At 34.5% G+C, this 26,104-nt stretch overlaps 1 protein-coding gene across 1 annotated transcript in view; it reads left to right on the top strand.

Moving 5' to 3' along the window:
• LOC101888652 (gamma-aminobutyric acid type B receptor subunit 1) overlaps positions 1–26,104 on the top strand; it is a 313,388-nt gene that overhangs the window by 250,146 nt on the left and 37,138 nt on the right. Inside the window, exon 6 of the mRNA XM_059130223.1 lies at positions 7,288–7,504. Coding sequence (XP_058986206.1) covers positions 7,288–7,504 — 217 coding nt within the window. The remainder of the gene's footprint in view (positions 1–7,287; positions 7,505–26,104) is intronic.

The raw sequence follows: 26,104 nt of genomic DNA, 5'->3' as shown, positions 1-26,104 counted from the left end.
CTATTCTGAATCAATTTTCACTAAATTGGACGGAGACTTTTTAACCTTTTATAGCAAATTACACTGCTATAGAGTCCAGGATATAACTTTGAGAAGGATTATATTAAAAAATATATACATCGGAGCCCAGCTCTACCTAATGAAAACGTACATCCCGAAATTCACTCTATTTTGGATGATATTAGCTATTGTTTGAAGAACAAACTTGAAATCGTATTAAGGATATAAATGGGGGCTATATCCAAATCTTATCCGATTTCGATAAAATTTGGCGAATGTAAGATATCATTGTTGTTAAATGTATATTTTGAATGTTGGGGACTTTAACACCAAATCGGATGAAACATATATATGGGAGCTATATCCAAATCTGAACCGATCTTGACAAAATTTGATACCCTTTTTCAGAGCTGATATCTGGTACCAATGATTATTGTTGTGGAATGCATATTACGCTTGTGAGGGACTTTAAACCCAAAATCGGATACAACATATATGGGAGCTATAACTATATCTGAACCTATTTAAACCAATTTCGATGTACCTGATTATAGGATGAATTCAGACGTCCAAAATTCAGTCCTTTTGGGCTGGTATTGGCCATTTGGTGCACAATAAACCTGATATAGGATAAGGATATATATGGAAGCTATATTCCTGTTCTGAACCGATCTCGAGAAATTTTGACAGAGGTATTTTCGAGCAGTATCTAATGTTCACTACCAAATATCATTTTTGTGGAGTGCATATTGCGCATGTGACAGACTTAAAACCCCAAATCGGATGAGACATATGAACCAATTTTCATCAAATTTGATCTACTTGCTTCTACACTAAAATTGGTCAGATGTGGCAATATTCAGATCTTTTTGATTTATATTGACATTTGGTGCACAATTATCCGAACGAAATGAAGTAGGTTGATAAAATTTTACTCAAATGTGTATTTTGTCTGCAGGGCTTTTGGTATTGAAAATGGGCCATGTAGGTCCACGTCTTCGTATAGCCCCCATATAACGGTATCTCCATATATTCGGTATTTTGATGATTTTAGCTACATTATTTACCGGAATTGTTTCAATTTTGGTATTTGAAGTTCGTAATAGTTATTACAGAATAAAACAGAAAATGGGCTATGTAGTTCCATGTCTTCGTATAGCCCCCATATAACGGTATCTCACCGATATTCGGTATTTTGATTATTTTAGCGACATTATTTACCGGAATTGTTTCAACTTTGGTATTTGAAGTTCGTAATGGATACTACATCCTAAGACAGAAAATGAGCCAAGTAGGTCCCCATGTAACGGTAGCTCCCAATATTGGGTATTTTGACGATTTTATTTATTTATTTCCGTAACTATTTCAAATTTAGAATTTGAAGTTCGTAATGAATACTGCAGCCTATGACAGAAAATTGTCTGTGTAGGTTCATCTTTTCGTATAGCCCCCATATAACGGTACCCCCCAATATTCCGTATTTTGATGATTTTAGCGACATTATCTCCCGAAATTATTTAAAATTTTTTATTTAAAATTCGTAATGGATACTACAGCCTATGACAGAAAATTGTCTGTGCAGGTCCACGTTTTATAACCCCCATGGTACCTCCCTCTATTCGGTATTTAGATGATTTTAGCTACATTATAAACAGATTTTTTTTTTCAAGTTTCGCATTTAAATATTGAAATAGCTTGTGACAAAAGTTGTCTATGCAGGTCCACGTCGTCATACAGACCCTAATATACAGCTACATTCTTAAGATTTTAAAAGAATTTTCAACGGATTTTTTTTTTTTTTTTTTTAAATTTTTAAATTTGTACCAAATGGTGGAGAGTATTCAAAGTTCGGTCTGGCCGAACTTACAACTTTTTAACTTGTTTTTAATGAGATAAGCTGTCATAAGTAACCCCAGAAAATTATACACCTGAATGTATTATTCAGTACTCCTCTTGAGTTTTTGATTCTTTGAAATTGTACAGCAAATCAACCAAAAATCGTTAATTGCACTATAACTTCCTGTGGAGTATGAATTGTATTACTTTTTAAAGAATTGTATGTGTATGTATTTACAAAAATTCCATTCCCATAGATTAAACATTGACATCAAGTTCTTGCTTTTGTATAATCATAACAAATTTCTCCGGATGTCATCTAATTGGATATCCTCTAACGCTCAGAGATTATGCTGACACTGTCAATTTACTCTAAAACGTTCCCAATGATACTTAAGTACGTCACACAGAAGACAACAAAATACACGAAGAGAAAAGCTAATACGGAACGGAACAAAAAACAGATGTTATGTATCTTGAACTAACGAACAACACTGTACCACTCACTCCTAACCTTCCTCCCTCCAATGAACGAACGTAACTGACCGTAAACGAGTGCAACAAAAACTAATATTATATCCCTAATCGAAGAAACAGATGAACATGGGAGAGCAATAGTTGCTGAAATATTTCATTTCGTATAAACTATACCCAAACTAGCAGAACGGGCACTAAATAAAATCGTTGTGGGAAATCAAGTGGAATGTGGCCAAAGCAAAACATGACTGGAACAAAATGTAATTGAAAATTACAGTATTAAAGATTGTCATGGTCCAAAGTGTGTATTCTAGAAGTCATAATCCCTAAGCAGTTAATAGAATAAAGTTTGGATGGGGAAATCGGACGTAATATGATATGGAATGACATGGACGTTTTAAATGATTTAATCACTGGAGAGTTTTCATTTTTTTTTGCGAAAAAATAAAAAATCGGAAAATTAAAATGGATTATGGCAAGTCAAGCGAAAGTAAAATAAAATTAACAAGTTTACAAGCAAGTAGTAAACAAAAATATACAGCAGTTTATACTATCTTATATATTTTGGAAAGGAACGAAAGATGATATTCACTTAGTGTCAAGGAAGACCTATAGAATCCTCTTATTAAATGAAATGTGAACTAAAAGGTGAATGTAAAAATGCTGCAGGAGTTAACATTTTCGTACGACGTTATACCTGGTATACGGAATTTTAAGGGTTGGCAGCCTTTATCTCAAAACCACATGATATTTAAAGCCCTAATGAATTCGCGTATATTAAAGGACATTTCGCATTCTATTGCAGAAAATAAATAAAAGTGTATTTTAACAAATCTCCTCTATACTGACAAGGCGAAACTATTTTTTTATTTTTTTTTGAGTTCTGAGGCAAATTGTTAATAACAGAAGGAGGATTAGACTTCATCAACTTCAGACTTATTCCAAAGACATTACATTGTTTACAAGCGTACAAAAGCATTTTGGTGAGAATTTTCCAGAAAAAAAGTTATTCGTAATGGAATTCAAGCGTGATAGTGTGATGTCTTTATATTTGGCTAGAAAACCACAGGTGGCTATCGTTAGAGCATTCCAGCATTTAAATGTGAATAAATCTTTTGTATTTCGTACCATCGCTCGCTACTGTGATACTGGTAGCGTAGCCCGACGTCAAGGAAGTGGACGGAAGACAACAGCACCATCAGCAGAAATGATTGGAAAAGTAAAGAAGCGACTTGATCGAAATCCGCGTCGCAGTGGCCGAATAATGGCTCGTGAGCTGAATCAACATATCGCAATATTCGATTCGGCAAATATTGAAAATGAGCTCGGAGTAAAGCCATTGACATTCCCAAAAGTGCAAGAACTCACACGGCAACAGAAAGCAAATAGACTCAAAAGAGCTAAAGAGTTGCTTCGCTTGGCCGAAAGTGGTGAACTACCGAATTCGGTTTTCTCCGATGAGAAAACATTCGTGTTTACTTGCCAAAGAGGTCAGCTGCAAATGTGCTCCTGTGGTTGCCCACCAGAACTCAAGCGCCGGCCATGGTGATGGTGTGGGCGGCCATAACAGGTGTTGGTCGCCCTCCCCTCGTATTAATCGACCGTGGCATCAGTATAAATGCCGAGTATTATCGCAATATATTATGGAGGGTGTATTAAAGCCTTTGGCACTCAAACATTTTGGCTGCAGATCTTGGACATTCCAATAGACCGGAGCACCATCGCACTCAGCACGCGTCACCCATGAATGGTTACATAATAAGGTTCCTCGCTTCATTTCCAAGGCACAATGGGCACCAAAATCTCCGGATACCAATCCGTTGGACTATTTTGGAAAGCAAGGGTGGCACTAAAAAATACCAAAGTGTCGATCAACGCAAGCAAGCGCTTCGCCGGGAATGGGCCAAAATACCGCAGAGCAACATTTGGGTAGTATGTGACGGTTTCATTAGCCGTTTGAAGGCCACAATTCGTGCCAAATGTGACAAATTAGAACAAATCTAAAGTTATTCTACAATTGGATGCTATTTTCGTCATTTCATTCAATAAACTAAAAAAAGGAAAAATTATGGCGTTTGACTTTGTTGCAGTTTTTTTTATCTCACCCAGTGTGTCGACAGTTTGCTCATATCAATTTCTTTAAATAAAAATTATTGTAACTCAATACTTGTCTATTGTTTTCACTTAATCTTTAGAAATAAGCCACAGAAGTCTGGTATTTTTTCCTTTTTATACCCTACACCACATGTATTATGTCTTAGTGCGATTGTTTCTAACAGGGAGAAGGAAGCGTGATAGATCCATAGTTACTTCTGAGGATATTCATAGAATCACTTTCCACGTATTCTTGTGAACAAAATGCAGGTCGCATTTATTATCCGATTGAAATGCAATTTTGCAAACAATATTTTTTGGCCCAAGGACTAACCCCTATTGAAATTGGTGATAATCGGATCACATTTAGATATAGCTCCCATATATCTTCAACCGATTTCGGGTTAATTGTGCACCAAATAGCCAATATAAGTCCAAATGACCTGATTTTGGTACATCTGACTGAATTCAATCTAGAAGCATATACATCAGATTTGTTTTATCCGATTTGGGGTTTTAAGTCCCTCACATGCATAATATGCACTCCATAGCAATGATATTTGGTACAAAATGTTAGATACATCCGAAAAATACCTCTGATCGGTTCAGATTTGAATATATCTTCCACATATATCTTAAACCGATTTTGGGTTAATTGTGTGGCAAATGGTCAATGTCAGTCCAAATACCTTAATTTCGGCATCGAATTCAGTCTTGAAGCATGTACACCAAATTTTGTGAAAATCGGCTCAGATATATGTTTCATTAGATTTGGGGTTTAAGTCCCTTATATTCGGAATATGCATGCGACAACAAAGATATTTGGTATAGGATATCTTATAGAGCTCGGAAATACTTTTGCCAAATTTTATCGAGAACGACTACGATTTGGATATTGATCCCATATATATCCTTAATCCGATGTCAAGTTTATTGTGCAAATGACGGCTAATATCAGCCAAAATAGAGTGAATATAGCGAAACTCGGCTCCGATATATATTTTTATACCCTTCACCATTCGTAAATGGGCCATGTCGGTCCGCGTTTTCGTGTAGCCCCCATATAACGGTACCTCCCGATATTCGATATTTTCATGGTTTTAGCGACATTATTTGCCGGAATTATTTAAAATTTCGTATATGAAGTTCGTAATGGGTGCTACAGCATATGACAACAATTTTTGTATGCAGGTCCAAGTCCTCGTATAGCCCCCATATTACGACACTTCCCGATATTCGGCATTTTGATAATTTCAGCAATATTATTCACCGGAATCTTTTCAAATTTCGTACTGGAAGATTCTAATGGGTAATACATCCTAAGACAGAAAATTGTCTGTGCATGCCCACGTCTTCGGTACCTCCCGATACTCCTTATTTTCATGATTTTTGCGACATTTTTCACCGTAATTGTAACAAATTTCGTATTTGAAGTTCGTAATGGGCACTACAGCCTATAGCAAAAAAATTTGGTATACAGGTCCACGTCTTCATATAGTCGCCATATAAGGGTTTGCATTTAAGTGGTAGTTTTCGGATTTTTTTTTTTTTTTGAAATTTTTCAATTTCCTTCGAAATCGTGGAGGGTATTATAAATTCGTGTATTAAAAATTCGGTTCCCTCGGAAAGTAAACTATAACTGACCCATAGCCCAATGTTGATAGGGGATATGATCCACTTCAAATAAATTCTTTTGTTGCGGGAGCTCTACTACATGCATGGTGGTGTTGGGTATCGTATAGTCGTCCGCTTTTTGACTTTCTTTACTGTTTCTTTTTTTGTTTTATTTATTTTTTTTTGCAAAGCCGCTATTATTAGTCTGTTGGTTTTGAACAAAAAATATAAATATACGAAAGGAAAAGGTGCTAAAAATCCTCAGTTATTAGTCGGATTATTAGTGATTTTTTTTTTTTTTTTTTTTTTTGGGTGTATAGGCTTCTTTTTTTGAAATTTCATACAATTCAGTACTTAAATGAATTCTTGAATGTCTTATAAAGACATTATAGAGGATTTCAATGTATACAGGATGAGATGAAAAAACAGCAGCCAAATTCAGACAGCTGACAAGCGCTTCGCCAGGAATGGGCAGCGTGTGACGGTTGCCAAAGTTGACAAATACGAACAAATCTAAACTTATTCTAAAATTTGATGCTATTTCCGACATGTTTTTGTTTTTCATTCAATGAAATTAAAAAAAAAAATGTAAAAATTATGGCGTTTGACTTTGTTGCTTTCTGACGATTTTCCTCTTCTTTCTAAATTCGTACGCAATTTTCGCACACATTCTGCAACATTACCATGATTTTCAAAGTAATGTCGTAATATGTGCCAGCGTTGTTCAATGGAATACACAACAATATTCAGTGGAAGGATGAGACTAATTTTATTTCAAATAAGACACGAGCTAAGTTTTACCATTCACAAAATAAGCACTCGTTGAAAGAAAAATGTTAGATAGTTAGAATTTTCATATAGTTCTTGAAAAGATATTTGAAACATCCAAAATGTGTTTAAAATTCACCACTATTTGTTTTGAAGCTTGATAGTCCATAACGAATGTCGTGTAAAATAATATAAAGTGTTCCGGCGGTTCTACCAATGGGTAAACGTGTCCCCAATACTATATTTTCCTTCTACTTCCAATATATTTAGCAATAAATGTCCGTATTTGATTTTAATTACAAATTCCCTCGAAACGCATTTAACTCACTCAAACGAGAAAGCCATTAAAGAAATCGTGCTTCCAACCGCTGTTTAATATTTGCTGTTCTGTTCTTTGTCGTCAAACGAACGATTACTTAACATGAAATTGTCTCTTTGACAACATTTAGCATTAATTATCCATCTCTTTGTTTTGCTTTTTTTGTGATTTATTTCCAGACGGTTGAAGACCTTGAGAATCGCTGCATGGAAGCAGGAATTGAAATCGTTACAAGACAATCATTTTTATCCGATCCAACTGATGCTGTACGCAATTTACGGCGACAGGATGCTCGTATTATTGTTGGTCTCTTCTACGTGGTGGCAGCCAGGCGAGTGCTCTGCGAAATGTACAAACAGCAGCTGTACGGACGGGCGTATGTGTGGTTTTTTATAGGTAAGTACGGAGATATTTTATGTGTCCTGTGATATAGGGCTTAGGTGCAATTATGTGATGGACCAATGAATAAAGGCCTAGCAGACTAGGAATTGCACTACAATTTATTTACACGAGAAGATACGAAAGTGCCGCAGAAACTAAAGTTATACTTTAGGCCAGGGCCGCACACTTATGTTCTCCTATTTTTTTACTCTCTGATTACATTGTTTTAAATTACCCAAATTTTGAGAGTGGAGAAAAATACTCATTGCTTCAGGGTCTGAATTTCTAAATTCTTCTATTTTTATACTCTCCACCATACTATGGAGGGTATATTAACTTTGTCATTCCGTTTGTAACTCCTAGAAACACTCATATCAGACCCAACAAAGTATATATATTCTTGATCAGCGTAAAATTCTAAGTCGATTTAGCGATGTCCGATTGAGATAGACGGCTAAAATTTTGCACACATGATTATTTTTCCAGTAGGCTGGTTAAGTTCGTAAATGAGCTATGTAGGTCCACGTTTTCATATAGCCTACATATGACGGTACCTCCCTATATTCGGTATTTTGATGATTTTAGCGACATTATTCATCGGAATTGTTTCAAATTACGTACTTTGAGTTTGTTATGGGAACTACAGTCTGAGACAGAAAATTGTCTATGCGGGTCAGTTCTTCGTATAGGCCCCATATATCCCTATACTCGGTATTTTGACGATTTTAGGTACAATACCCACCGAAATTGTTTGATATGTGGTGTTTGAAGTTCGTAGTGGATGCTACAGTCTGTAACAGAAAATTGTCTATGCAGGTCCAGGTCTTCGCACAGCTCCGATATAACGGTACCTCCTCATATAGGATGTTTTGATGATTTTAGCTACATTATTCACCGTTTATTTCAAGTTTCTTATTTGAATTTGGTAATGGTTTATGAAAAGCAATGCCTATGTAGGTCCACGTCGTATAGACCCCAATATAAGGGCTATATTCGGTATTTTTAAAATTTTAACAGAATTTGTTAGGGATTTTATTTTTTTAAAATTTCCAAATTCGTTGCAAATGTTGAAGGGTATTCAAAGTTCGGCCCGGCCGAACTTACTGCCTTTTAACTTGTTTCTTAATCAGCAAGATTAATTAGTTGTTGTTTCAACTTTTTGCCTTAAAACTACATCTATTGGCCATAGCCTTTGCTCACATGAAATCAGGTAGCTACCACCACCTATAACATAAATTTTCATCAAAATTTCAAAATAACTGAAATTGGTCACGTTCTACACGTATTAGCTATAAAAATTTAAATAAACTTCTTCACCTTCTATACCCACTCACATAGCCAATAGCATCAAACTATGCCGATGCGATATAAACTCATTTCACTAAAGACATCTACACATCCAGTGGGGGTTTTCTTGATATTCCCACAAATCCACATCGCTCCTACACACACACGTTGAAACATATTCTACTGTTCCCATTCAAATCAATATATACTTCGATTTGTAAATTCTAACCGCAATATGGTTTGACTTGTGCGTTGTTCAATTGCTTTGCGTTTGCCCCATGCATACGGATTTAGTTTAAGTGGCTTAGCGATGTCTGAAATTAAGCGCTTTCATGGTATTGAGAATATGCAAAGTAGGTAGATGCTGCTTTCTAGCTGAGTAGTATTAAGCCAATATTCTATTTGAAGGTATGTTTGTTAATTTGTCCTCAATCGGTTATTTATCTCATTTGAAACAATAATTAAATTTTCCTAAATGTGGGGTTTGAAAGAAAAAAATTGTGAATGATTGCAGTAATTATGTTAGGAATCATAAAAAACGGGGAAAGATATGATCGTTTTGATTTCAGGCTTAATAGACAAATTTAAAGCAAACAATCTACAGTATGTGTACCAATAGTGTGCACTTTTAGGCTTTTTAATATTTCAATCTTTCGACATTATGAGTGAAAAATAAAGTCGTTCAGATTCCAAATTTTGTTTAGTTTACGAAATAATAAACAACAATTGAATTTATTTTTATTAAATTGGCAAAATTTGCAATTTTACTAAAATAGTAGTTTTTTGCCAGTAATCGGCACCATTTTCCAATACTCGGCATATCTATTTGCCAGTAGTCGGCATATGGTAAAAAATATTATTTTGTATATTTTTTTTATTTCAAATAGTATAAAACAATGCTATTTACTATATTCACAGTACTAATTCACAGTTTAATTAACTAGTTTCGTTTTTATATAGTGTTTTATTTAATTATCATATAGGTAAAAAATCAAGAATAGTATGGTTACCTCCAGTAACGTATGGATTTTCAATTAAAATAAAAATGAGATTAAATAAAAAAGTACCTTTTTTATATTTGGAATTTTGTGAATTAATATTTTTTCTTTAGATAACCAACATTTTTTTTTAAAATGCCACCGCTATCTAAAACGTCAAATAGCTGATTAAAAAAAAAAAAACTACTTAATTTTGAAAAGTTGGTCAAAAAGCACAAGGCAGTTGCACAAAAGCAACGGCCGACTCAAAACTATTTTTATTTTTTATTCGAGTAGTTTTTGGATTATTTTTTAATACTTTTCTCAAGTTTTGGTGAAGTAGGTCAAAAATGATATTTTTCTAGTAATTGGCACCCCCTGCCGGCTACTGGCAAATCTCGTTTTTTCTGTTCCTAATGTCGGCATTAAATAATATAAGAGAAAAATGCTTGATTGTGTATTTTTTGAAGTTTTAAAATGATTTTTAGACTGTTATTTACTATTATAAAATATTTCTGATTCCAAAAGTATTAAATTTAATTTACTTAAATCGATTATTAAGTTGACGCCACCACTAATTTTTTCTTTACAAACAAGCACTATCGCACGCGTTGGAAGACACTCACTCAATTAAATTGAAAATTTAGGTTTATAATTCCCAAATTAAAGCCTATTTAGTCAAGTCATTATAGGATGTGTCAATTATTATGTTTAAACAAGTTAATAAGTATCGGTCGGTTTTGCCGACAGATATATACCCTCAGTCAAGGTACGATTATTTAAAAATATTTCGACTTCTGTCATGATTATTGAAATATTTAACCCCTTATGGAGTAGGTTCCGAAAGAATGGGCCAATATTGGCAATTTCTTATCGGATCTAAATAAATACGATATAAATATTGCGACTTGCCAGGTTTGGATTATATTAGTAACTTTCTTCACTTTACATGACATATGTGATAATTTTTAGAAAATGTTAACATGTGCAAGTGGTACCGAAGTATTTCATTTTTATACTTTACCTAATGCAAATAAAAAAATTGGTATGCACAAAATTATAAGGAAATCGAACATTTATATCCAATTTATCGGAAATCATAAATTCCCTATTCATCTCAGGTTTCCGGTTAAGGGAGAAACATTTAGATATAGCAATTTATAAAGAATCCCTGACTTGTTTCGCAAGTTATGACAAATACGAGTATTGAAAATTGTAACCCTTTGTCAGTGAGGTACCAAAAGGGGTTCACAGATATATATCATCTGTACAATACATATTGTATTAGCAAAAATGTTTGTATGTGTAAAGAGAGTTGGATGCTTTCGCTTTCTTTGGACGTTTTGTTTTTCAAAATCTTGAACCCTATGTGGTACAGGTAGCAAAAAAATGATTGCGATCTCTACCATCCTTTCAACAGATCTTGTGTTGATGGAAATATTGAGATGTACCAATGGAATGGAGTCAGATGTTGATTTCGCTTTTTACGAGCTTCATGAATATTCAAAATTTTGAGCCTTTGTTGGGGAGTTACCAGAAGGAGTGGACCGATACATCCCATAGAAATAATGGGATGTGTGAAATATAAAGAGAACCTAATGCTTATTTCGGATTTTATAAACGTTTTGGTTATTCAAAATTTTGACCCTTTGTGGTGGAGATACCAAAGGGAATGATCCGATCTCTACCTTTTTATAACAGATCCTGTGTTGATAGAAATTTTCAGGCGTGCCAAGCCTAAATGGAAGCGTATGTTAGTTTCGTGTTTTATGACCTTAATGGATATTCAAAATTTCGACCTTTTGTGGGGAAGGTACCAGAAATAGTTGACCGATATATTCCATCTTAACACCAGACGTTTGATCACATTTTATAAGAGTTATAATTATTCAAAATTTGTGGGGGAGGCACACCAGAAGTAGTGGACCGATATTGCCCATCTCAGAACTTGATCTAAGCTAAACGATGTAACAAGTTCCAAATCGAGAGTTATCGTGCGAGACATCGACAGACAGACGGATGGACGGACGTCGCTAGATCGACTCCTGAAACGGATTCGGTTCAAAGAACCCTAGGGTCTAAAACCGTTATTTCGAGTAGGCACGTTTTGACCGTATCAAATGAATATACCCTCTCCAGCCATATGGCTGAGGGTATAGAAACATATGCTAGTGTGTGATAGCAAGAGATATGAGTCATATGTAAAATGGCAATTTTGACGTACACACGGAAGTACGCATGGATAAGTGACAACATATATGTAAAACCCTTATCGTCTGATAGCAGCTTTACGTAAACAATACACACCACAATGATCCTAACACCAAAATGCATAACTCCTATTCTATTCCCACACAAAATGTCATATTTGGAACCACTTAGTATTTTTCATACACTTATTGTACGCATTTCCACAATGACCTCTTTTAACATTAAATTTTTATATTCCACCTTTATCCATTCACTACAAACCAAATTGAAACAAACTTAATAGAATAAAAGACAATTTTTAGACTTAGTCCACATCTCTAAAACCACCTCCTTATATCAACCCTACGTTTACATAATAGTATAGTACCAAATTTAGTGAATAGTTTGGTACTCTTATTTACGAATTTCCCAAAACAAAAAAAAAAAAAAAATATCCCACACAACATCAAAGACCATAATTCCAGATTTCCAGCCCTATGCTTCCCCAAATGTAAAATTTAAAACCCTTTAGTGTACTTCGTACTTTTAGTACGCATTTTTAAATCCACCTTCATATATTAACCCAGCCACAAGAAAAATAATCCAAATTTAGGATTTACAACTTTTTCCCAAACACAAACTTAGTACAGTTTAATACTTTTTGTACTGAAACGGGGTGATATCATTAACTAAAAGATCAACCCAGACTTTATTAAAGCCTCAAACCTAAAATCACTAGAAAATGACTGCTACTGTATTTCTAAAACTACATTCAAGTTTCAAACCTACACACTAGAAATGATTCTTATGTCAGATTTCATATTTCAAGAACTATTCCATCACTAATACAAGAATTAGTATTTTTCGCATACTTATAGTACGCATTTCCAAAATCAGTTCTTTATTTCAATCCTTCCCAGTAGCAGTGACCCAATGTCAACATTTCAAATTTCTACCTCCATCCGTTCACCCAAAATTTAATTCTGTTTAGTACAGTTCTTGCACTAAGCACACATGTCCCAAATTAATCCATCGACCCTACTTTCAAAACTTAGTTCTTATTCCAAATATCAAGATTTTAGCTCTTTTCGTTTATATTAATCTGATTGGTACCGAATTTAGTGTATTTTATTACATTTTAATTAAAATCGTTTGTTCATCTATCCAACAGCCCATCAGTGAACCTAATTTAATATTTTTGTAGCCTAGCTTTATTTATATACCCAATGCAGTGAATTTAATTTAAAGTACTTTTTAGTAAAAGTTTCAACTAAAATAAAGTCTAAAAGTGCCAATATAGGGTCAAATTTATTCAGATACAGCTATAGCCCCATATGTGAGTTTCATTCGATTTTGTATTAGAACCTTCTCAAATTAATTGGATACACTCTATAACAATGATATTTCCTACGAAAAAAGATCCGTCAAATTTAATGGAAATCGATTCAGATTAAGATATAGCTCCCATATATTACTCCCATTCGATTTCAATATTCAACCGCTCTAAGGTGTTAGTACACAGTAAATAATGTTGCTATGATCTATTCCACACCAGTTCCCAATATTGACGTATTATTCTTGCGGGCTTCAGGCCTACTCGACTATTGTCGTTTTCTTATAAATGAACTTTTTATAAATGTCCAATAACATAAAGGAAACACTTACGTTCTATTAAACTTGTGGGGAATTTGAATATAAAAATATACCCTTTATCTTTGTAGGTGGGACATAATGACAAAATTAAAATATCAACCATTGGCTTTTATCAAACTTTTGTATTAAAAACTTAATTAACATTTTAATGTCGTCAATGGCATTAACAAGGATTTTTTCCAATACATCCTGTTTAAAAGAATTGCTAAAATATTTGTTAAATTTCCAGTTCCCTCCATTACACCTACAATTTCGTTCGCATCTTTGCGCTGTGGTAAACTATTCCACCAAAATTATTTCTTCCACTTTGCATCCACTTCAATTATTGTAACTATTTGCCATGATTGCAAGCAAAACATTCGTAGCAATATTTGAATTCCAATAGCTGGCCTATTACAAGTACTTTTTGCGGTAGGTTGGAGTTTGACCTCTCAAAAATGTTGTGGTATTGCGAGTGGTACTGTGTTTATGTGAATACTACTTATCAACAAAAATGGGGAGGAGAACGGGTAGGGAAAAGTTGTTTGTAAAAACTTTTAATTGCGGTTAATTTGAAGACTTTTGCCAGGGGTTTCTGTTTTCATCTTGACTGTGGAAAACTATTTGTCAAGAATGGTTTTATGGTTTCTATCGTCTACTCAAAATCTCTTCTGCAGATTTAAAGTCCATAGTTTATGCTCTTACAAATGATGCATTTGTTTTGCTAAAGAAGTTGTATTGAAATTAAGTTTTTTTTCTTTTTTCCTGGTCAAAAGTTCTGAACTTTGAAGTTAACAATTGTTTTAATCTTTTAAGAAGATTTCGTATTACTACCACCACAACATATTTATGGTATAGTGCTGGTGTCAAACTGCCAAGTTTAAGTTTAAAATGGCAAGGATTCTCTAGAGAGAAAAAGACTCACACAGCAACAGCAGTTGTCAACATTTTGGAAGCCCTCATTTTTGCTCTTACTTGTTTTGACGTTTAATCATTTATATTTTATTTTTTTTCTTGTCTTGGTTGGTTAACAAACATTTGAAAAATTATTGTGAAACAAAAGTAATGACTTTCCTTTGCATTACATTTGGCAAAGAAAGTTTTATAGAAAAGTCAACCAAATTCCCAAGATAAATGTCCGTTGTAAATAAAATAACAATAATATCACAAATAATATACCAACAGAAAAACCACATTAATCATACCCTCAGCTATATGACTACAGAAGGTATATACAATTTGATACGGTCAAAACGCGTTTCAAAACATTTGGAGTCAACCTAGCGATGTACGTCCGTCCGTCTGCCTTTCTGTCTGGCTGGTGCGCACGATAACTCTCGAAGGGAGTATCCGATTTGGTCCAAACTGGGTACATCGTAATATGTTTGTCCAACTTGGATTGAGTTCGGAGATGGGCAATATTGGTCCACTATCATATATCGCTCCCCACAAAAGGTCGAAATTTTCAAAAAATATATTCTTTGCACAGAAACATAAAAGATAATCCGATTATTCTCCAACTTTTGCATATCCTAATATTTGCGTCAGTGCTAGGGTAGGTGTGAAAATGGACAATATCGGTCCACTCCATCAAGTACCTCCCCCAAAAATGGTCAAAATTTTGAATAATTAATCTTAAAATTTCAAACATCCCAATGTTTATATTAACCCAAGGTCTGGTGCTAAGATGGACAATGTCGGTCCACTCCTTTTGGTACCTCCCCCACAAAAGGTCGAAATTTCGAAAAATATATTTTTTGCACAGAAAGAGAAAGGATAATTCGATTTTGCTCCAACTTTGCATATCCTTATATTTACGTCATTCCTAGGTCAGGTGTGAAAATGGACAATATGTGTTCACTTCATCAAGTACCTCCCCCACAAATGGTCAAAATTTTGAATAATTACAACTCTCATAAAATGTGATGTAAGAGTCCGATTGTCTTAAAATTTCACACATCCCAAAGTTCATTCCAACAAGTACCTCCCCCACAAATGGTCGAAATTTTCAAAAAAAAAAAGTATTTTTGCACAGAAAGAGAAAGGATAATCCGAATTTGCTCCAACTTTGCATATCATTATATATGCGTCATTCCTAGGTCAGGTGTGAAAATGGACAATATCTGTCTACTTCATCAAATACCTCCCCCATAAATGGTCAACATTTTGAATAATTACAACTCTCATAAAATGTGATGTAAGAGTCCGATTGTCTTCAAATTTCACACTTCCCAATATTTATATTAAACCAAGGTCTGGTGTTAACATGGATAATATAGGTCCACTCCTTTTGGTACCTCTCCCACAAATGGTCAAAATTTTCAAAAAAATATATTTTTTGAACAGAAAGAAAACGGATAATCCGATTTTGCTTCAACTTTGCTTATCTTAATATTTGCGTTAAAGCTAGGTCAGGTCTGAAAATGGAAAATATCGATCCACTCCATCAAATACCTCCCCCACAAATGGTCAAAATTTTGAATAATTACAACTCTCATAAAATGTGATGTAAGAGTCCGATTGTCTTAAAATTTCACACATCCCAAAGTTCATTCCAACAAGTACCTCCCCCACAAATGGTCGAAATTTTCAAAAAAAAAAAAAGTATTTTTGCACAGAAAGAGAAAGGATAATCCGAATTTGCTCCAACTTTGCATATCATTATATATGCGTCATTCCTAGGTCAGGTGTGAAAATGGACAATATCTGTCTACTTCATCAAATACCTCCCCCATAAATGGTCAACATTTTGAATAATTACAACTCTCATAAAATGTGATGTAAGAGTCCGATTGTCTTCAAATTTCACACTTCCCAATATTTATATTAATCCAAGGTCTGGTGTTAAGATGGACAATATCGGTCCACTCCTTTTGGTACCTCCCCCACAAAACGTCGAAATTTTCAAAAAATATATTTTTTGCACAGAAAGAGAAAGGTTAACCCGATTTTGCTGTGAATTGAGATTTGTGAAAATGGACAATACCAGTCCACTCAATCAAGTACCTACCACAAATGGTCAAAATTTTGAATAATTACAACTCTCATGAAATGTGATGTAAGACTCCGATTGTCTTCAAATTTCACACATCCCAATATTATAACAGGCTGTAATACCCATTACGAACTTCAAATACGAAATTTGAAGTAATTCCGGTTAATAATGTCGCTAAAATCATGAAAATATCGGGGCTATACGAAGATCTGAACCTGCATACACAATTTTTTTTATTATGTTGTAGTACCCATTGGAATCTTGCAGTACGAAATTTGAAACAATTCCGGTGAATAATGTCACTGGAATCATCAAAATACCGATTATTTCGGAGGTACCGTTATATTAGCGCTATACGAAAACGTGGATCGACATGGACTTTTCAACCTGCCTACTTGTTAACTATGCACGTATGCAAAATTTTAGCCTCACTTCGTTCGAAAGATAGCGTAATTACAACAGACAGACAGATGGACATCGCTAGATCGTCATAGAATTTTACGCTGATCCAGACTATATGTACTTTGTAGGATCTATTATGAATATTTAGAGGAGTTACAAACGGAATTGCAAAGTGAATATACCCTCCATAGAATACTGAAGGGTATAAAAAGTGCAAGAACTTACAACATAACAGAAAGAAAATAGACTCTAAAGAGTTGCTTCGCTTGGCCGATGAGAAAACATCGTTGCCCAGCAAATTGTAAACAAAAAAAAAGATAGTGTTTAATTACCAAAGAGGTCAGCTGAAAATGTGCACCTTCGGTTGGCCACCAGAACTCAAGCGTCGTGGTGACGGTGTGGGCCGCCATAATAGCCGATGGTCGCTCTCCGGTCATATTAATCGTCCGTGGCATCAGAATAAACGCCGAATATTATCGAGAAAATATTCTGGAGGGTGTATTAAAGCCTTGGGCACGCAAACATTTTGGCCGCATTCAGCACGCGCCACCCAAGGCTGGTTACAAAACGAGGTTTCTCGCTTCATTTTTAGCGCACAATGGTCGCCAAAATCTCCGGATACCAATCCATTGGTCTATTGTGTCTGGAGTATTTTGTAAAGCAAGGTTGGCACTAAAAAATACCAAAGTGTCGATCACCTCAAGCAAGCGCTTCGCCGGGAATGGGCCAAAATACTGCAGAGCAACATTCGGACAGCGTGTGACAGTTTCATTGACCATTTGGAGGCTATAATTCGTGCCAAAGGTGGCCAATTCAAACAAATCTAAACTTATTCTTAAATTTGATGTTTTTTCCGACATTAATTACTTTCATTCAATACAAATTTAAAAAAGTTTAAAAAATAATGGCGATTGACTTTGTTGCAGTTTTTTATCTCACCCTGTACATGCTTCATTCGATTTTATATTAAGGCATTCTCAAAATCGTTGTATGCACTAAATTACTGATAGTTGCTATGAAAAAAAAAGCAGTTAAATTTCAAATTTGGTATTTGATACTCCCAATAAATGGCATCTCCCGTAGATGAAAATTGTTCTTTTAAATTAACGTTTCATTGTACTGGTCACATAATGGAATTTCGAAGACCTTATCACCAATGTTTGGAACTTGGTATCTAAAATTCATTCTCTCAGGTTTCTGGTTGAGAGAAATATTTAGATATAGCAAGTTGTAAGGAATCGCTGACAGGTTTCGAAAGTGGTGACAGGAAATAATGTTAAAAATTTCGACCCTTTGTGGGTGAGGTTCCAGAAGTGGTTCGTAGATATATATCATATTCACAAAAGACCTTTGTTAACAAAAATATTTATTTATTTAAAATTTGAAGAGAGTTTGATGCTTATTTCGCTTTCTTTGGGCGTTTTGTTTTTATGCCTAAGTGGGAAAGGTACCAGAAGAAGTGTTCCGATCTCTACCATCTTTATAACAGATTTTGTGTTCATTGAATACAGAGATGTGCCAAGTCTGAATGGAGTCGGATGTTAATATATCGTTTTATGAGCTTCATGGGTATTCACAATTCTGTCCTTTTGTGGAGGAGGCACCAAAGGAAATGGACCAATATATCTCATCTTCACAACCGATTTTGTGTTGGTAGAAATAATACGATGTCTGAAATATGAAGAGAACCGAATGCTTATCCGTCTGTCCATGTATTCTTGTGAACAAAATGCAGGTCGCATTTATTATCCGATTGAGATGTATTGAATCAGAATAAATGCGCAATGGAATATTGAAAAGTATTGCTTTTATTGAGACAATATTTTATATTAATATAAAATTTATTTTCTATGACAAAGAAAGACTTCAAGGATTATTTGATTAAATAATAATGTTGAATTAAAGTAGTTATATGCAAAGTATTCTCAACATGCCTCCTCAACATATTATTTCTTCAATTGTATACAATGCCCATATTGGTAAAACAAAATATATGTTTTGGTTTGGGTACAGGTTTTGTAAGGGCATCCGCAATCATTTCTTTCGTTGATAAATAGCTTAACTTGACAGTCCCATCTTGTATCTTCTCCTTTATGAAGTGGTACTTGTAGTGTATATGTTTTGTTCTAGAATGGTGAGCACCAAATTCTGCCATTTTTTGTGCACTTTGAGAATCGGTGTTTATTATTATGGATTCCTCATTAGGAAAACCAATTTCTGCCAGCAGGTAACTCAAGTACGAGGCTTCTTTAGCCGCTTCCGTAAGAGCTACATATTCAGCCTCAGCACTGGATGTTGCAACTACTTTCTGTTTTTTAGATTCCCAAGAGATCACTCCTCCTGCTAGAATAAAACAAAATCCAGATTGAGATTTTCTATCATTGACATCTTGCGCCCAATTTGCATCACAAAAACCCTCGATAGGAGCTGACGTTTTCTTGTAAGAAATAACTGCATTTCTTGTAGTACTAAGATATCTTACTACTTGTAAAGCAGCAGAATAATGTTGTTTCCTCGGATCTGTTGAAAATTGCGATAACATATTAACAGCACACGTAATATCTGGCCTACTGTGCAGTGATATGTATAATAAATGTCCTATTAATTCTTGATATTGCTTTTCGTCAACTTTTTCTTTTTCTCCTGCAACTTGCGGTTCCTTTTCTAACTTCATATTAGCTATCATGGGCATCTTGACTGGTTTGCATTTCTCTAAATTATATTTCGTTACTAACAGTTTTATGTATCCTGATTGTGATATTGAAATTTCATTTTTCTTTACATATACTTCAAGACCAATGCAATGTTTTGGAATACCCATGTCTCGGATATTAAATTTTGACTGAAGTGTCTTAACAAATTTTTCTGTCAATATCTTGTTATTACACGCAATGACTATATCGTCAACATAGAGTGCAACAATCATGCAAGATTCTGCATTGTTGATGTAATACATACACTGGTCATACTTTGATCGGTTTAAACCAAACTCTAAAATTATAGCATCAATACATTTAAACCATTGTCTTCCAGATTGTTTGAGTCCATAGATAGATTTTTGTAACTTGCATACCTTATGTTTTGTTGCCTCTTCTACAAACATCTCTGGCTGCTCCATGTAGATTTCTTCGTCTAATGTTCCGTTTAAAAATGCTGAAGATACATCTAGTTGCCGTAGTTGAAGATTATGCTCCGCTGAAAGAGCATAAATCAATCTCAATGATGTCTGTCTTACAACCGGAGCAAACGTATCCACATAATCTATACCCATAACTTGGGAGTATCCTTTGGCGACCAGTCTTGCTTTGCGTTTTTCTACTGTTCCATCAGGTCTAATTTTTGATTTAAAGACCCATCTGCAACCAACAGCTTTTCTTCCTTCTGGTAAGTCACTTAATGTCCATGTTTTGTTTTTCATCAATGATGCGTATTCTTCATTAATAGCTTCATTCCATTCGGCAGCATGGTTTGATGATAATGCTTCTTTAATTGATCTTGGGTCCATACTTTTTTCATCAACCATATGGGACGATTCATTATTTTTCCTAAATGACCATGACCTTAGTCGATGTTTAATGGATTCAAGTGGTTCTTGACTGTTCGTTCCAACAGATTTGGTGTTATTGTTATCAGGTTTATCTGGCTTCTGATTGATTCTTTCTTTGGAAATTTCTATGTCAAGCTCCTTATCATCACGTTCCAAAAGCCCGTCGTTTGATTCTTGCTCATCATCATTTGATATTTCATTATTAATATTGTCAAGAGTTTTGATTTCAAATTCATAAAATAAATCAGTATCAGCTTTTTTTGTATTCTTGAATAACTCGTTTTCGATGAATCTTACATCACAGCTCTTTATAACATTTTTGGTGCCCGGTCTCCACAACCGATATGACTTTGATTCATTTGAGTATCCCACTAATATATACTCATTACTTCTTGCTTCCCATTTGGATTTAGACTTCTTATTTAGGGCAAATGCTTTACATCCTATTTGCCGCAGATGTTTCACGCACGGTCTCTTACCTGTCCACAATTCTTCAGGGGTTTTTCCATTATTTAAATTTGTTGGACATCGATTTCTAATATATGCTGATGTATTTATAATTTCAGCCCACAAAGAAGTCGGTAGATCAGCCTCTAACATATAACAGCGACCCATCTCGACTAACGTCCGATTCATACGTTCGGCAACTCCATTCTGCTGTGGGGTGTATTCTACAGTAAGCTGACGATGAATACCACAATCTTTCAAGAACTTTGAAAATTTTTCGCTGACTAATTCTTTGGCATTATCACTTCGCAATATCTTAATTCTCTTTCCAGTCTCGATGAATGTTGCAAAATAAAGGCTTCTTCCCATTGACTCACACCTCATTGGACCACATAGGTCTGTATGAATAAGTTGCAACATATCGGTGGATGATTTTTCATTCTTTCGGGGAAAAGATTTTCTTGTTTGTTTTCCACGAATGCACGCTTCACAATCAATTTTTATTGTCTTCAAGCTAGGTAATCCTTTCACCATTTGAAAAGATGATAGCTTACTCAGATCTTTGCAGTTTAAATGACCATAACGCCCATGCCATAATTTAAACTCATTTTCAGCACTTTTACTCACAGAATTTGCGGCTATCTCCTTTTCAAATATGTTGACAGTATATATGCTATTTTTCTTACAGCCTTCTATCAGGATATTGCCCTTTCGCATAATAAATGCCTTATTTTCTTCCATTACTACTTTGCAACCTGAATCAGTGGCCTTACTGGTAGACAAGAGATTGTGCTTTAAATCTGGTACATATAAGACGTTATTTAAGTAAATGGCCTTTTCTCCGCTAACATTTACACAAATCGCCACTTTCCCTATGCCTTTGATATCTATTCCTTTATCATCCGCTAACTTGACGTTTCCAGTATAGCTCGTGTCAAGATTAAGAAAAAGAGATTTATCATTGCACATGTGTGATGATGCGCCACTATCTATTACCCATTCCTGTTTAGATCTGACAAAATATGCATTTTCTGTAGCGCCCAAAGAATTTTCCTTGTCTTCACTGGATCTTGAGTTCCATTCAATAGATATTTTCGCTCTGCAGTCTTTAGCCTTGTGTCCTTTTTTCTTACACCGAAAACATGTTATTGTCTTTTTGTACCTACCTTCCATTAGATTTGGGTTGTAATTCGGATACGTTTCTGCCTTCTTCTTGAAATGCTTTGCTTTCATTGCAGCATCTTGGCTTACTTCAACTTTTTCGCCAATTTCAAGCAACCTTGCCTTCAAGACATCAAGTTTTGGAAATTCGTTAGCAGTATCAACAGCCGCCTTAACGGCTGAAAATTTATCTGGTAACGCATCGACAATTACAACAGCTTGCAGATCTTCATCGAGTTCAACCCCCATTTCCGATATTGATAATGAACACGTTTCAAACTCGATAAAAAACTCAGAAATAGTTTGATTATCCCACATTTTCAAGTTCAGCAGTTTCCTATAACACTCAATTTTTTTTCTTGTTGTTTTAGGTCGTATGTATCTTGAAGATGCTTCCACATTTCGCTTGACGTTTTTATATTCCTTACCGTGTTCACTATATTCGGTTCCAATGCTATCAAAATCTCGGCTCTTGCATCCATATCCTTTTCGATAAACCTTTGTAAAACTTCCATTTTTTCTTCAAATTCAGCTCGTTGTTCGTTTGTAGGATTTCTGGGGAGACTGCCTATATTTGGTGCTTTATCCACTCCCAACACAATGTTAAGCAGTCTGTTTTTGTGCAAAACAGCTTCCATCTGTGTCTTCCAGGTCAAATAATTATTTCCGTTGAATAACGGAATACGGCCATTATACGATGTCATTATTTGTTCTTCAGCACGAGATCTTAACTCACACAACCCAAAAATTGAATATATTTGTTCTCACCAAATTATTGTTTAAATTAATCCTTCAGATTTTTCCTTATATCCCCGTTATGGCGCTGGGCCCATAACCTATTGAATCAGAATAAATGCGCAATGGAATATTGAAAAGTATTGCTTTTATTGAGACAATAAGATGAAATTTCCCAAACAACATTTGTTTGGCCCAAGGACGAACTCTATTGAAATTGGAGATAATCGGTGAAAATTTAGATATAGCTCCCATATATATCTTTGTCCGATTTGCCTTTTATTGTGCACCAAACGTGTAATATCAGCCCAAATTGTATGGAATTTCGCACATACAACCAAATTAGGTCTGAAAATAAGTATGCCAAATTTGATCGAAATTGATTTAGATATAGCTATAGCTCCCATATATATTGTTCATCCGATTTGTTATTTTAGTCCTCCGCAGCCGTAATATGCACTCTGTAACAACAATATTTGGGGAAATATATCAAATGCAGCTCAGAAATACCTTACCAAAATTTTATCGAGATCGGTTCAGATTTGGATATAGCTCCCATATATAACTTCGTCCGATTTACCTTTTATTGTTCACCAAACGTCTAATATTTATTCAAATTGGATGGAATTTGGCACATACGACCCGATGATCGATGAAGATCGGATCAGATATAGCTATAGCTCCCATATATATTGTTCATCCGATTTGTTGTATTTGTTACTCACAGCCGTAATATGCACTCCGTAACAACGATATTTGGGAAATATATCAAGTACAGCTCAGAAATATCTTTGCCAAATTTTATCAAGATCGGTTCAGATATGGATATAGCTCCCATATATATCTTTATCTGATTTCAAATGAAAAGTCCGGCATATTTAGTCCTTTGAATTTTAAATTATAGTGGGTATGATTGAATTCTCCCATAAATACTTTTAATGTGGAGCTCCATTAAATTAGCAAAGTGGTGTAAGGTTTTTTTTTTGAAAACATTATCACTTTCTGAGTCCAGTTATGATGTCAATCCGTCCGTCTGTCCATGTATTCATCAGGTACTGCTCGAAAATACCTCTGCCCCATTTTACCGAGATCGGTTCAGATTAGTATATAGCTCCCATATATCTTTATCCGATATCAAGTTCATTTTACACCAAATGGCCCATATCACATATTTGGGGTTTAAGGTCCCTCAAACGGGTAATATGCATTCCACAACAATGATCTTTGGTATCAGATATCAAATACAGCTCTTAAATAAGTGTATACATTTTGTCAAGATCGGTTCAGATTTTGATATCGCTTCCATATACACTGGTGGCCGAAACTAAAGCAACTTAAATCGCAAAGACAATAAATGTCCTGTAACTTTTACAAAAATTAATTTTTGTAAATTATTAATTATTATTATTTTTCCAGTTTTAAATGAGGGGTTTAATTCACTTTTAAGAAACTCAAAATAAAAATACAAAAATAATTTTGAACGAAAAATAATATGTGGAAAACTAAAATGACCCAATTTTTACTTGGTCAAAACTAAAGCAACTTTTGATTTTTTATTTTAAAATAATTAAATTTTGGCTAGTAGTCGATAGCATAAACATTATTACGAGGCCTACGAGGCATTGAATCTATAACACGCTCAATTTGATCCTTGGTTGTGCTTTCCCAGGCACCCCGAATTCTTTAGAAAATGTTGTGCTTATTTATTTCCGAATCTCGCTTGATCTTCCTATCTATGATACTCCAAAGATTTTCTATGGAGTTTAGGTCAGGTGATTGTGCCGGCCATAACAAAACATCAATTTTTGACTTCCGCAACCAATATTTGACAAGTTTTGATACAAGTTTGGGATCATTGTCACGCTGAAACACACAAATCAGCCGAATATTTTACTCAGCGTAAGGGAACAACGTGATGTCCAACACATCTTTGAAAACAAACCGATCCACAACTTCCTTTATTTTATGGATAGGCCCAAGTCCATAGAAAGAAAAACAGCGCCACGCCATTTTTGATCCTACACCAATCCAGTTGAACACTTAAATAGTTGTTTTTTTATTTCTCTCACGATTTGTGGATCAGTACGGGCTGAAGTTTTTCACGGCCTTCATCCGTTATAGACTTTTACTACTGATCTAGTTTCAAAAAAACCGACTTAGTATACAAAAATAATTATGAAATCACATAAATATTTATGAAATATTTCTCGGAAATAATTTTCTGTGATATGTTGTTTTGATAGTCACTAATAATTTGCTGTTTTATTCAGGTGCTGTATTTGTTTCTAGGCATTTTTAAAATTTTTTTGGGCAGTACTTAAAAAACGAAAAGAAAAACACATACTGTTGTAAAAAACTTCTCAAAAAGGATTTATGACAAGCGAAATTATCGAAGGAAGCAAAAAGCGATAAATATCACAGTAAAAACAACTGGAATTGCAGCGGTTATATGAATGTACAACATATTTGCTTTTGTTTTGCCCAAGCCAAAATCGGGTTAATTGACTTTACCAAACATTATTTTTTATATAAAAATGAATTTTGGTTTTATATTTTAGGTTTTTAAAAAGTGAGTAAAGTACCTAATTTAAAAGAAGAAAAACTTTTTAATTTTCTTAATTTTTGAAAAAGTTACAGGTTAAAGTTACTTTTGACTTTTCCTTATAATATAAAAGTTCCTTCTGCCCAATATTTGACCTTTCCTTGCAGGTTTTAAAATAGATTTTCGCCAAACGAATAAACCTCTTCAAAACCTTGCCTATTTCAACTTATATTATTACAATTTGGTACTAAACACCAAAATCTCCACTTCATCTGCTGTTGCTTAAGGTGTAGAGTTTTGGCTCCAGAACTACATATTTAGTAAATTGTTGTGTTTATCTTGTAATTAATTATATTCCATTTAGTACAAATTTCCACAAATAATCTACTTTATCAACCCTTCAAACTAGGCCCTTCTCTTTCATAACGATTGTCTTTTCGTACTTTACCTACAAGAATAATTTCAGGATTCAGACTCTAATTATTAGTACGTTTTAGCATCTATTTTAGTATGACTTCCCAAAAACACACCCTTATCTTAACACATGCATAAGGAGTGACCAATTATGAGATTCCAAATTTCAAAACCATCAACTTATTTGATGTCTCTTATCAAATTTCATAATTTAATAATGTATTTGGTGATGATTTTCTCTGCTTCTGAAAAAAATAATGATACGAAAATTTAGAAAATATTTATT

This window comes from Musca domestica, unplaced genomic scaffold (assembly GCF_030504385.1).
Source record: "Musca domestica strain aabys unplaced genomic scaffold, Musca_domestica.polishedcontigs.V.1.1 7, whole genome shotgun sequence".
Lineage (NCBI taxonomy): Eukaryota > Metazoa > Arthropoda > Insecta > Diptera > Muscidae > Musca > Musca domestica.
The sequence above is the reverse complement of the archived record's forward strand: the minus strand, read 5'-3'. Positions and strand labels throughout refer to the sequence as shown.